Source organism: Sinohyriopsis cumingii, chromosome 19 (genome assembly GCF_028554795.1).
Source record: "Sinohyriopsis cumingii isolate HCF-2022 chromosome 19, ASM2855479v2, whole genome shotgun sequence".
Taxonomy (NCBI): domain Eukaryota; kingdom Metazoa; phylum Mollusca; class Bivalvia; order Unionida; family Unionidae; genus Sinohyriopsis; species Sinohyriopsis cumingii.
Window position 1 is genome coordinate 4,678,966 of NC_142979.1, and position 12,791 is coordinate 4,691,756.

Here is a 12,791-nt window from a genome sequence, read left to right on the forward strand (position 1 = left end):
TTAGAAGTTATAGTAAATTAAATTTCTTATTCTTCATCGATGAGTCGATGTCAGGATGAACAACAAAAACTTATCATTAAATTATTCTTGAGGAACAAAGGGGTCAGGCTGACCAATTACAGACGTTATTGACCAGTTCTAAATTTGAAGCATGAGACAAAGATCACGAGTAGAATGGTCTGGGGAGGAAGAACGGGTGATAACATATTAAGATAATTTCCAAAATAGGAATTATAACAATAAAATGATTCTTAATTTATTGAAATCAAATTGTCATCAGCAGAACGAATCAATGAACGGCTACAGGACCTTAGATTAAGCAAATGTAGCTCTGAAAAATATGCCAAATAACAAAATTCTCAATATCATACACACATTATAAATGACCATGTTTCTCAGTTCGAGGGAGAAATTACATGGTTCATAATTTGATCAAACATCGATGTTATTTGGTGCTAATGGAAAACAATGATGTTTAAAACCAATATCTTTCAAGATTCAGTATTATTCAGATGATTTGCATTTACGAATTTGTCCAAGTAACATAGAGCAATGGGGCTTTAAGAGTATATATATATATATATATATATATATATATATATATATATATATATGTATATATATTGGCAGGACTTCAGTGACTGGACAGAGTGTCCGTGTGATTTGTAATGGATAGCCAATTTTGTGTTGACCTTGATTTGAACTTGCCTTCTGCGATACCGCTCTGGTGGCATAAGTGGTTAGAGCGTCCGCTTCGGATGCAGGAGGTCGCAGGTTTGAACCCTGCTTGAGTCATACCGAATAATTATGAAAATGCTTGGCGCTCAATAATAAAGGTTTAGTCTATAATGTGACTGGGTGGGACATCATGCTGCATGTCTGCGGTTTAACGCAAAGTGCTAGACATCACTAGAAACTGCCACACTGCAGACAATGTAGCGACATGACTCAAATTGTTTTAAAGATATGTTACAATTCTAAATCACACACGCCTTTAGTGTCAATTCTTTGTCTAAATTATCCGTTCCACCAACATATCGGATGACATAAATACAACACTGTCACGACTTAAAAAACATTTAGATCGGAACAGCATACTCTTCATTGATATCGTGGAGTCAATAACATTCAAGAATCTCCAATAAATATCGCTTCATGAACTAGCTTTTATAATTTTTTTAATGAAGTAATTACATATAATGTATTATATTTGAATACAGACTTGAGAAAGTTCTCTATTGCATGACAAAATTATGTTTGCTTTCATACCGAGGAAAACTCAATTCATTTTACTTGCAATCTTAGTTCAATTAACAGATTATTGGCTATATCATGTTATACCAACAAAATGTTTGCTAAATACCTTACTCAGGGAGTAGGGTATATGTCCCGGGCAGGCCGGTGAGTGCGGGTGGATTTGGGTGTGCCAAAGCGACGCACTACCGGCAGAGTTAGCGTTTAATATCAGCACTCGTATATGTATATTCTTCTAATTCAGATGCAAGTTAAGACTAGTGAAAGATTCACATGTTTATAACTGTACAACAAAAAGAGTGGAAGGGTGGATGACACAGAATCAGTACACAGCTTACAGTCAGATGAGGAATGAATCAACAGCAAATATTGTTTTTCATATTTGAATCAAGAATGAATTTATATCTATACGGACAAGTGCCAAACGTTGGTGAATGTGTTTACCCACTGTTCAATGCGCTAAATAACATTTACCGTATAAGACCCGTAAATGTTGCATTCATTTCTTAACCATGCTAAATTGTGTATGGGAGAGACTCTAACCTTTTAACATTAAACCGTTGTATCTCCTTTTACAATTCAATAGAAAAATGTGATGTTGTTGCTGATGTTGTTATTATAAGATTTAACGCAGTTTCTCAACACATGATAAGCTATACATGGCGGCCAGTATAAATGGTGGAGGAAGAACCTTGGAAAACCCCAGAAATAGACATCGACCAACGAGAACGTACTGGCAAGCTTTCTCACGTACCCTCACTGGTCGAACCCGAGAAAATGTTTATTTATCTCCTACAATATTTTGAAATGTTTTAACAATACAAGTTCTAAAACATAATTTATTGACAAAGATACATCTTTTCAGGTTATTTTATTTTAATTGAAGTTGTCTAATATAAACAATTTTACAGACCTCAATAATCTTTTTTTAAACGAAATAGTTATGTATATTAATATATCACTAAACACTTTATATCCATGATTCTTGAAGCAACATTCCCACAGTCGTTAGACTGTAAAAATAAAACGATAAAATGAAATTAATACAGTAATGATTTCGTTTCTACTGCTTAGCAATAACAACGTTTAAATCCTTGTATCAGTGATCTGGAATATTTATTAAATATTGGTATTGAATAATAAAAGTTGGAATAGTTATTAAGTTTTAAAAGTTAAACCTACAAAGTTTCTGTTTAAACATATTTATTTATACATTTATATTTCTTCATGTGCTATTGTTTCATGATATACAGTACACGTTTGAACTTAAAAACAGTTTTTTCAAGTCAGTGTTCAATTTAGATAATTACTTCATTTTTCCCTGGTACAGTACTAACATGAGAAACCACTACACGTTCACATATAAAGTTTTTCATGAATAGAAGTAGTTAAATACAACAAAAGTATGTACAAAATAAATCTATCGTCTTTTGTCAATTAAGTATAATAGACTATTTATATGAATATAACATCGAAAGACGTATCAAAGATTACCTCAATCATGAAAGTAGTATGTATATTGGGCTATTTGAGCCACTCATTTCTGTTTATATTGTTGATGTTGTTGAACATCTTGTCTAAGGGATAGAAGAACATTAAAAATTAACATTTTTTAAAATAAAAATTAATAATCACTACACCACTCATATACTCAAAAATAAAAAAATCAATACATAGCAATCACCAGTCCAACACGAAAGGTAATAAACGTCTCACAGCTGACAAAAAAATAGAAGAAACCAAAATGCACGAAAATACAGCAGCACAAAATCAAAAAGGGAACACGTGCAAAAAAGATGAGAAGTCGACCTCATTGTAGACAATATTGTACCAGGGTAATCAAAGTCTCTGATTATACTTCAAGCAAGGTGCTAAAAAAGACCTGCGCAACATGCGGACTTCTCGAACGAACTTATTGTCGTAAAATCCATAAATGATTGGATTTGCCATATTGTTAATATAGAAGATCCATCTAAACGTCTGATAGGCTACAGTTCCTGCAAAGGAGAGATTACGTAGAAGGTTCTTGTTAAGGAAAGCGGTAATGCGAAGTGCCAAATGTGGGAGGAAGCTGCAAAAGTACACTACTGTGATGATGAACAAAACTCGAGTAACAGCAACAATCCTATTTTGTTTTTTCTCACTCCCGTTTGAATTAGCATTTTACTTCTTAAACATACAACAATTGCTTTTACTCTCAGCGGATTGTTTCCGTGTCCGTTTTCCCCGAGTGTTATTGCGGAGTTGTTAGATTTATCGTCGCAGATGTTTTCAAATAATCCTCTCCCTCATTTTTCATCATTTTGCCATTGTTGCGAACAAGAACATTCAGTAGTCTGTGTTTTAGTCACCAAATCCTTTTCTGAAAGGTTAGTGTGATTTGTTTTGGAAAATATTTTCTTCATTCGAAATATTTGTTTTCCGATTAAGGCGTAGAGTATTGATAGAGCTAACAATGCAGCGAAGAAAAGGAACAGTAAAAGGATGTAGAAGTATGCTGGATATTTTGTGTCCGCAAAGTCGTCGCTCACGCTGCATTCTGTACCAATTATTTGATTAACTCCGGTTTTAAAAGTCCTGTTTCCATACATAACAGCGGCAGGCCATGAAAGTAAAATCCCTAACACAACATCCAAAACGCATATGTATTTGGACATGCGCTCGGAGATTTGTCTTCCATGGGGAACACAAATCTTACCATATCCTTCTGCTGCGATGGTTGAAAGAATTAGCGGTGATCCAATACACATTAAATGTGACACAAATTTAAGAACGTTGCAGCCTCCATTGTTCTGGAACATGATAGGATATCTCAGAGTCACTTAAACGAAAGGCATTGGCACGCAACATGTTGCCAGATCGACAATTGCCAGTGAAACGATGAAAGTTCTGTAAGTAGATGGTTTGTATTTTCGTTTGATAAACGAAAATTGCAATTGAATTTCCTCCAAAACCAACAACCATCAGAAGGCTGACGAAAATAATACCACCTATGTTTTGTAGGACCTTCTCGTTGTTTGTTTGTTCAATTTGAAAGTCTTGATTATCCTCCAATAATAAGTTCACATTACCGTCCATACCTTCCATTCGCACAAATTCCTGATTTTGTTTTGTTCAAATAGTAAACCTCAATAAAATGTTTAACTCTTTTCCATGCTCTACCTTTTCTACAGCAGATTGGTTAATTTGCCCTATTTATGCATCATGCGTATTTGATTGGAAAACAATGATTATCCATGGCTTAGCTTTATTTGTAATATGAGTTTATTTTATATTCCGGTTTCAAACCGCTTGACACAGGAAATCCGGGCTATTTTGGATAATTATTGCATGTGTTTCCACACACGCCTGACTCAGTTTCAAAGCGCTTGACACATGAAATCCGAGCTATTTCTAAATTTCCTTCCTGGTAATCTAATAAATAATGTTTGACCAATGAAAATAATTGCTGTTGTTCTGGGTCTGAAACATTGGAATACTGATGCAAAGTTCTATGCGTTTCTTGTGAACGTAAATCTAAATAGACAATATGTTAATTTTACACAAGGTCACATTCTCAAATAAGATAAGTCCAATTAAGAAAACTTATATTACTATAAGTATATGTGATCGTACAACACTTACTTTTGAATATTAGAATCTCGATTGTAAAATAGGTGTATCCTGGGTAAACAAAAGTCCTTCACGTAGAAATCTCCATGACGTTGGGGAGTTTTTCTTGAAGTTGTTATTCTGCGGATCTGTTCCTCAACCTACTATCGAGACTAATTCACTTGTCATGAAGGGAATATTTCAAGCTATCGCATGGATAGAGATACAATTCTATGAAACATTATTGACAGCCACTTGCAGCCATGTAGAAAAAGCTTATAAAACCTCCGGCAGCATTTGATGTGCTAGCATTTTTGTCACCTTTCCTGATGAGTATCTCAGGCTAAACACACTTGTCAAATAATATCTGATTTTCCGCCACCACATTAGTGAAACAAATCATAATGTCTTGGTACCAAAGTTAGATATCTATTATTTGGTTTGCTGTTCCCACTCGATAAAATGTGAATCACACTATTGGTAATATTATCTAAAGTAATCTGACCCTGAAGATGCAAATACGATGGATATGTAGCGTTAATCTTTCCATCAACATCAATGGGGAAATGTATAGAATTCCAGACTATGCTGATATTGATAAGGGTAATAGATATTCGATTAAATCGTCCCATGAAACTACATTTTAAAAGAGCAAAAGGGTTTGCTTCCAAATATGTTATGATATCATTTACCAGGTAACCACATTCAGATAATTTGACGGTATTGGGAAATAATAATTTCACTGATGAGTAGTATAGTTCAGACTTGCTTTTTATCTTTAGCACGGTGCGTTGCTGCCACATCAGCTACCTCTTTACATTACATTATTTCTGCCAGTAAGGACTTAGAGGACCCATTCACAGCTTTATCATATACCTGATTCTATTGGAACATTATATTCATTTTGTTCAACATGTATTCCCTACTGTCTACTATATTGTGCGTGGGTATACATTTTATGTATCAAATGGCATATTTTTTCCCTGCATAATAGCTAAGGTCAATGCCATTTAAATGGATTAAAGTTGGATCATATAAGCATGTTCGAAGTTCAGGGAGAACGGGAAACATGACATTAATCAGCTCTGAATTGTAAAACTAATCATCATATAAACTAGTATACAAGACTGAGTTGGAAGTTATTTTGCAGTCACCAGTAATTCCGATATCATTTCTGTGCGGTCATTATAATCCATGTAATCTGCATTTACAACAGCATCACATTTATATTTTCTGGGTAATGGTTATGCTTTGCATGTAAAGATCCTTTACCAGCCCTACGAAGATTAATATCTGACAACAATGTGCGGGATTTACCTGAAACAAATACCAAGGAAAATACATTTAATTTTGTACTGAAAATGTATCACAAACCTTGCTAAACTGCCTTAAATTTCCAGAGTTCCATTGCTTACTATTATATTTCCTAGCCTTTATTGCAATTAACAAAGTCAATGACATAAATATTAATAATAATCATATTAAATTGTTTGTAACATATTATTTCCAAGAAACTGTATTCATATTTAGTTGAATACTTTATAAGTATTCTTGCAACTTGACACTTGATGAATCACCATTTTAGTTTTGCGGTAATAAGCTTGACCTCCATAGCTGTTTTTGCTTTTGTGTTTCATTTAACGTGGAATTACTGTAGCATATATTTCATCAGTTTTGTGAGGTAGGACATTCAACCTAATAAAGTTAGGGTGGGTAGTGAATAAAGTACAGAATGGTAGCCATTGATAGAATGTAGTTGCAAAAAAGCTATTAAAAGAACCCCACTATTCATGCCCACATTTACGCAGTTAGTCGTGGCACTGAAAGTTCAATGTCATAACTGAGTACTCACCCACTCATATAATGAAGGGCCTACTGAAGCACATGGAATTGTGCAATTCAACCTAATATAACAAAATCGCAAAAACAATCAACCGTTCAAATATCGTGCGATATATTTGCAAACCCCACATACATTTCTGAATTAAAATCCCGCTATTTGAAATACTAGAGCGATTTCTTCTCGCACAGTTCCATTAGTAGAAAAGGGCCTGCCATAGTAGTGTTGGATAAATAGTACTGCCCTAGTACTGTTGACTAAATAGTACTGCCCTAGTAGTGTACTGCCCTAGTAATGTTGACTAAATAGTACTGCCCTAGTAGTGTACTGCCCTAGTAATGTTGACTAAATAGTACTGCCCTAGTAATGTACTGCCCTAGTAGTGTTGAATAAATAGTACTGCCCTAGTACTGTTGACTAAATAGTACTGCCCTAGTAGTGTACTGCCCTAGTAATGTTGACTAAATAGTACTGCCCTAGTATTGTACTGCCCTATATATGTTGACTAAATAGTACTGCCTTAGTACTGTACTGCCCTAGTAGTGTTGACTAAATAGTACTGCCCTAGTACCTTACTGCCATAGTAGTGTTGGATAAATAGTACTGTCCTAGTAATGTTGACTAAATAGTACTGCCCTAGTACCTTACTGCCATAGTAGTGTTGGATAAATAGTACTGCCCTAGTACTGTACTGCCCTATATATATGTTGACTAAATAGTACTGCCCTAGTACTGTACTGCCTTAGTAGTGTTGAATAAATAGTACTGCCCTAGTACTGTTGACTAAATAGTACTGCCCTAGTAGTGTACTACCATAGTAATGTTGACTAAATAGTACTGCCCTAGTAGTGTACTGCCCTATATATGTTGGCTAAATAGTACTGCCCTAGTACTGTATTGCCCTAGTAGTGTTGACTAAATATTACTGCCCTAGTACCTTACTGCCATAGTAGTGTTGGATAAATAGTACTGCCCTAGTAATGTTTACTAAATAGTACTGCCCTAGTACCTTACTGCCATAGTAGTGTTGGATAAATAGTACTTCCCTAGTGCTGTACTGCCCTATATATGTTGACTAAATAGTACTGCCCTAGTACTGTACTGCCCTAGTAGTGTTGAATAAATAGTACTGCCCTAGTACTGTTGACTAAATAGTACTGCCCTAGTAGTGTACTGCCCTAGTAATGTTGACTAAATAGTACTGCCCTAGTACTGTACTGCTCTAGTAATGTTGACTAAATAGTACTGCCCTAGTACTGTATTGCCCTATATATGTTGACTATATAGTACTGCCCTAGTACTGTACTGCCCTAGTAGTGTTGACTAAATAGTACTGCCCTAGTACCTTACTGCCCTTGTAGTGTTGCCTAAATAGTGCTGCCCTAGTTGTGTTGACTAAATAGCTTTTAATTTGGTTTGAATCCTTTCATTAGTATTCCACATCCGACATGAAATTAACGAGTTATTTATTTTCATACGTCTTTTTGTTTTTGCACACGGTATGCAAAAACACATATTGGTAACTGCATTCTAAATCTGTTATACATAAACGGTATTTAAAATCGCACATTGCTAACTGCATTCTAAATCTGTTATACATAAACGGTATTTAAAGTCGCACATTGTTAACTACGTTTGAAATCTGTTATACATAAAGACCATTGTTCGTTTACTTTTAAATTGGTAGTTTGTAGCAGACAAGGAATCCTTGAATATTGGTCTTGTACCAAAGTTATTGAATTTCCTTGTAATGCTAATTTAGCAAGTATGATGAGTGAAATTAATATGAATACTGTCTGTTATGGATGATACTTTGCCAGTTATTTTCCTGAACTGTGGTGCATTATTTCTCCTACGATATGCATACAACACCTTCCTTGTTGTTTGTTTAAAATTATCGTGGTCTTAAAACTTTACCAGATTTGACATAAGTTGAGAGAAGAGATGTTATTTAAGAACGTTGGACTTTCAATTGGATATGTACTGTAATATCATTAGACAATTAAATAATTCAAATGTTTTCAGTCATGGTGTTTTGGTGCAGCTAACTACAACTAGCTGATGAATTTTGTGCGTGTATTGTCTTTATAAACATTAATTATTTATGAATGTGTAACATTCTTTTCATGTAATACAAGATCCGATAGACAGTCAGAATGGCGGATGCAAGAATGTTCTTTTACAATTGTAGGCCTTATCTAACAAGATACATGCATACATGTTAACACTGCACCAGATTTTTAAATCGATAATGAATAAGCCTATTAGATTGGAAATACTAGTCTTAAGTGGTTATTGTATTGTAGTAAATATGAATTTTCTAGAAAAGCTGGCGTATTGCCAATAATGTTTCACGGTAAAACCACAATAACATCCTGAAGAACAAGACTTATACTTCTTATTGAAACTCTACAGAAAAAATATTTAACTGTTCTTCGAAGACATAAGAATTATCATTTGTACCTTTTTTGATTGATTCCATTAGTAGAATTTACATGCAACAGCAAGTTTGTTTAGATTTAGCAACGACCATTCATGCAATTTAAGCATCAAGGCAACTAGAACTCTGCATGTTCAATTATATCTATGCTTATTATCACACTATTATAGGGTTGTGTTAACCCAGAACATTACTATGCTACTGTACTTTACACGTGAATATCATCCTACGTAACACGGTGTCACTTAAAAGCATTTTCATTGGCGAATTAGTATTAGCTACTGTTGTTGATGTTTTGTTTATATTTTAAGGCATATATGGGTTGTCGAACGTTTTTTGTTGCTTTTGTTTTCTGTTAGTTTCGATTTAAAAGGTTGTCTATCTTTCAACCACATTTCATACGTTATTGAATCCTTCTAAGCATATCAAAAGTTTTAATTGATACTGCGTCCTTTTCCTGCTTGACCATTATCAGATGTGTTTAAAAACCAACAGCTGTTTGTTTTTTTAACCCTGGAAGGTGGCGGAAAATGTTTTTTGGATTCTTGTGGAAAAGGGAACACGTGACTCGGGGCTCATACTGGTAATTCGTGGATAGGAATTTGGCGAACCCCATTCCTGCCCACAAATTACAATCGAAGGGTGTGTTTCTATCCTATACCAAACATTTGACAGAGTATTTTAGTGCCTACCAGTATCTCAAAAAAGACAACCCAGCGATTTCCCTAATTATTAAATTAACATATATTTAACATAGTTATCAGGTAATTTGTTTGCTACCCAAAGAAATAAAAAAAAATTAATAAAAAAGTATCTGCATTTATTTGACGTATGTGTCCATTTTAAGGCAGATGTGCAATTTTAATATATGACTCTTGCTCCGCTTATAATGCTCTTGCTTGCTCCGAATGTAACCCTACGAGTTCTACTCGCATGCCCCTAATGTGCAACTTTATTAGCGGGTGTTCATTACCAAAAGCAAATTAGGTTACAACCAAGCACGTTTATCTTAAGATGAGTAAAGCGAAACTGATGTGTACATTTAGTACATCCGGTATGATGAAAGAAACGTACATTAAGGAAACAAAATAAACCTGTTTATTTTTAGAATCATTTGGCCTCACAATAGGTTTTTGAACACCATTAATTGCTCCATTGTTATCGCGTAATCTGTGATGTTACTTCAGTAAATTTTACTTTATGGGCCCTGCCATACGGGAGCAACCAATATGCGTGCGCATGGAAGATGTCATGGGGGGGGGGAGTCTCCCGTCCCCTAATTTACATGTGTTTTAAAATTGCTGTAGCCTACATACGAAAATTAACAAACCCGTCAAGTTTTGGCCTCCTCAATCAAGCTTTGCCCCACCCCCATCAAGTTTTACCAACACCCCCGGAAAAAGTTGAAATGACGTCCCTGGCGCGCGTTGTGTTTATTTCATAAACTGGGAGTATGATGACCTAACCTAAAATATGTACATACAATGTGCAAAAGGGGTAAAGTCAGACATCTATAAGCCAACTTGGGTTAGTTACTGGGCATTTCGGACAGGTGAAGGGTATATTAGAGCATTTGCAACATTTGCAATAAAAACAGCGATAATAATAATAATAATAATAATGATAATAATAATAATAGCAGCAAGGAAGTGGAAGCATAAGGAAAATAAATGACATGATAGCTGATATATATTCAACACTCTCAGATAATATTACTGTAGAAGGAAAGAGTGACTTGTCAGCGTTTCCTCGACATGAAGGATATATCGTGTTGATGCTGGGGGCCAAAGCATATACAATACTTAAAATCACGGGCCACATGAGGAAGAACACTTCCTTATCACTAAGTATGCATATTACTAAACATGCATATCTTCCAAAGGACTGCAAACATGGGCCTCACAATGTAATGGACTGGACGGCATGCGGGCTCCGAACCGCGTGCGTGACGCGCCTGTTCTCGACTTACTGGAATAAACTCTGGGTACGCGTGTCTGTATGTGCCTGAAGTACATGAAAGAAAAGGTGATGTTATAAATGTATGGAACAATTTTGATACTTCCATTGGTTTACACTGAGAGAAAGAGCATTCTAAGTGAATTCACCAAATATTTGGTAATTTTAGACTTGCGTGCTAGTATTAAATGAAACTGATACTTTATTTTTTTAATTCCCATTAAGAATCCTTTTAAAATCTCTTTGATCAATAAATAATTGTCTCTCCATGTATGCATTTTTATCAACTTTAAGGGTTATATTTCGATTCACGATTTTTTCACGGTTCCTGTAATCTCTATTAGGGGGAAATATTCCGGTTATTTCTGTCTCCCGGTGAACTCAAAAACAGTCCGTTACAAATTGTACAAGAAACCGCCGTTTGTTGATTTTAGTCACTACAAAGAATGAAATGTGCAGATGTGCTCTCAGCACAGCTTATACTCTTTCAGAATATATCGCTGCCGTAAGGCTGGTTTGACCCCTCCTAAACATCTACTGCATGGGGGTGGGGGTGTATTAAAGGAGTGAAATCACTACTCAAAATGGTGGCAGTCTGGTTCAGGTTTTTTTCGTCTACAAATCAGTCGATGAAAAGAATAACCAGTACTAAATGAAGAACGATGAACTCTGCAAAATGTTCAGCGTTATCGGCATATAATTTCGAAAGTTTGTATCAATCACACTGGACCACATACTGACCGATGCTTTCTTTTGATACTTGGGTCAGTTTCTTGTTGTGTTAATAGTTAATTTGTGATATAGAGGCTAACGTTTTTGTCTATTACACTCAATCCCAGATTACCCATTTCTGCTGTATTTGAAAAATAAATATCTAGTTTCATTCGATGTCTGAGTATTTCTAGTGGGACATAAAATTGAAAATTGGCAAAAAGATATCCCAGAAAGTTCCCACCTATCACCAATTCCCTCGTGATATGCAAATCAAAATTACAGTTGTCTTATTTTAGATGTCAAAAGAAATATTAACTTACCTGGACTATACATGCTAGGTGCACTTGCCTAGGTCGAAAGCTGTATTTACTTGCAATATTGTTCAAAATGAAGAAACGAAAACACATATTAACAACACCTATTAAAACTAGAATCATTCATTTGAACTAATCTCGTATTCTATACTTAAGTATTGAATTCACAATAAATTTATAACATAAAGGAAAACCAATTTCTATCCTTCAGCAGCAGAGGGGGCGAACAGACCAAATGATTCCGACAAACAAATAAAACAAACAAAAAATAAACACGTAGAAAGGTCCAGATTTTCACAAATAAACGTTTCCTGGGAGGTTTTTATTTTTTGTTGAAACCAACCCCATCAATAAAACCCTATCGAAAAGGTGGCTGAAAAATAAAATACTCTACGTGTTTATTTATTTTTTTTGTTTAATTACTGGACGACCAACACTGGTAGGCGCCCCCTCTGCTGCTATTAATTAAAAGATTTTATCAAGACCCACATGATATCTTGTTCTTGGATCATGTAAATTTATTGTTATAAATCCACGCGGAGTAGCTTGCGCTCGTGAGAAGAAATTTCTGAATTTAGTTATATCCATGTCACCACCACACCAAGTTTGATGAATAATTCGCAGCGTGTGTGTGTCTACACCATTAAACACAACTAAAATGTTGCAGTTGTCTCTAATCACC

At 35.0% G+C, this 12,791-nt stretch overlaps 1 protein-coding gene across 1 annotated transcript in view; it reads right to left on the bottom strand.

Annotated features, from left to right (window-relative positions):
- Positions 1-282: 282 nt before the first annotated feature.
- Positions 283-12,791, bottom strand: part of LOC149775084 (cholecystokinin receptor type A-like) — a 49,196-nt gene continuing 36,687 nt past the window's right edge. Inside the window, exon 2 of the mRNA XM_089944340.1 lies at positions 283-3,418. Coding sequence (XP_089800466.1) covers positions 3,094-3,418 — 325 coding nt within the window. The 3' untranslated portion in view covers positions 283-3,093. The remainder of the gene's footprint in view (positions 3,419-12,791) is intronic.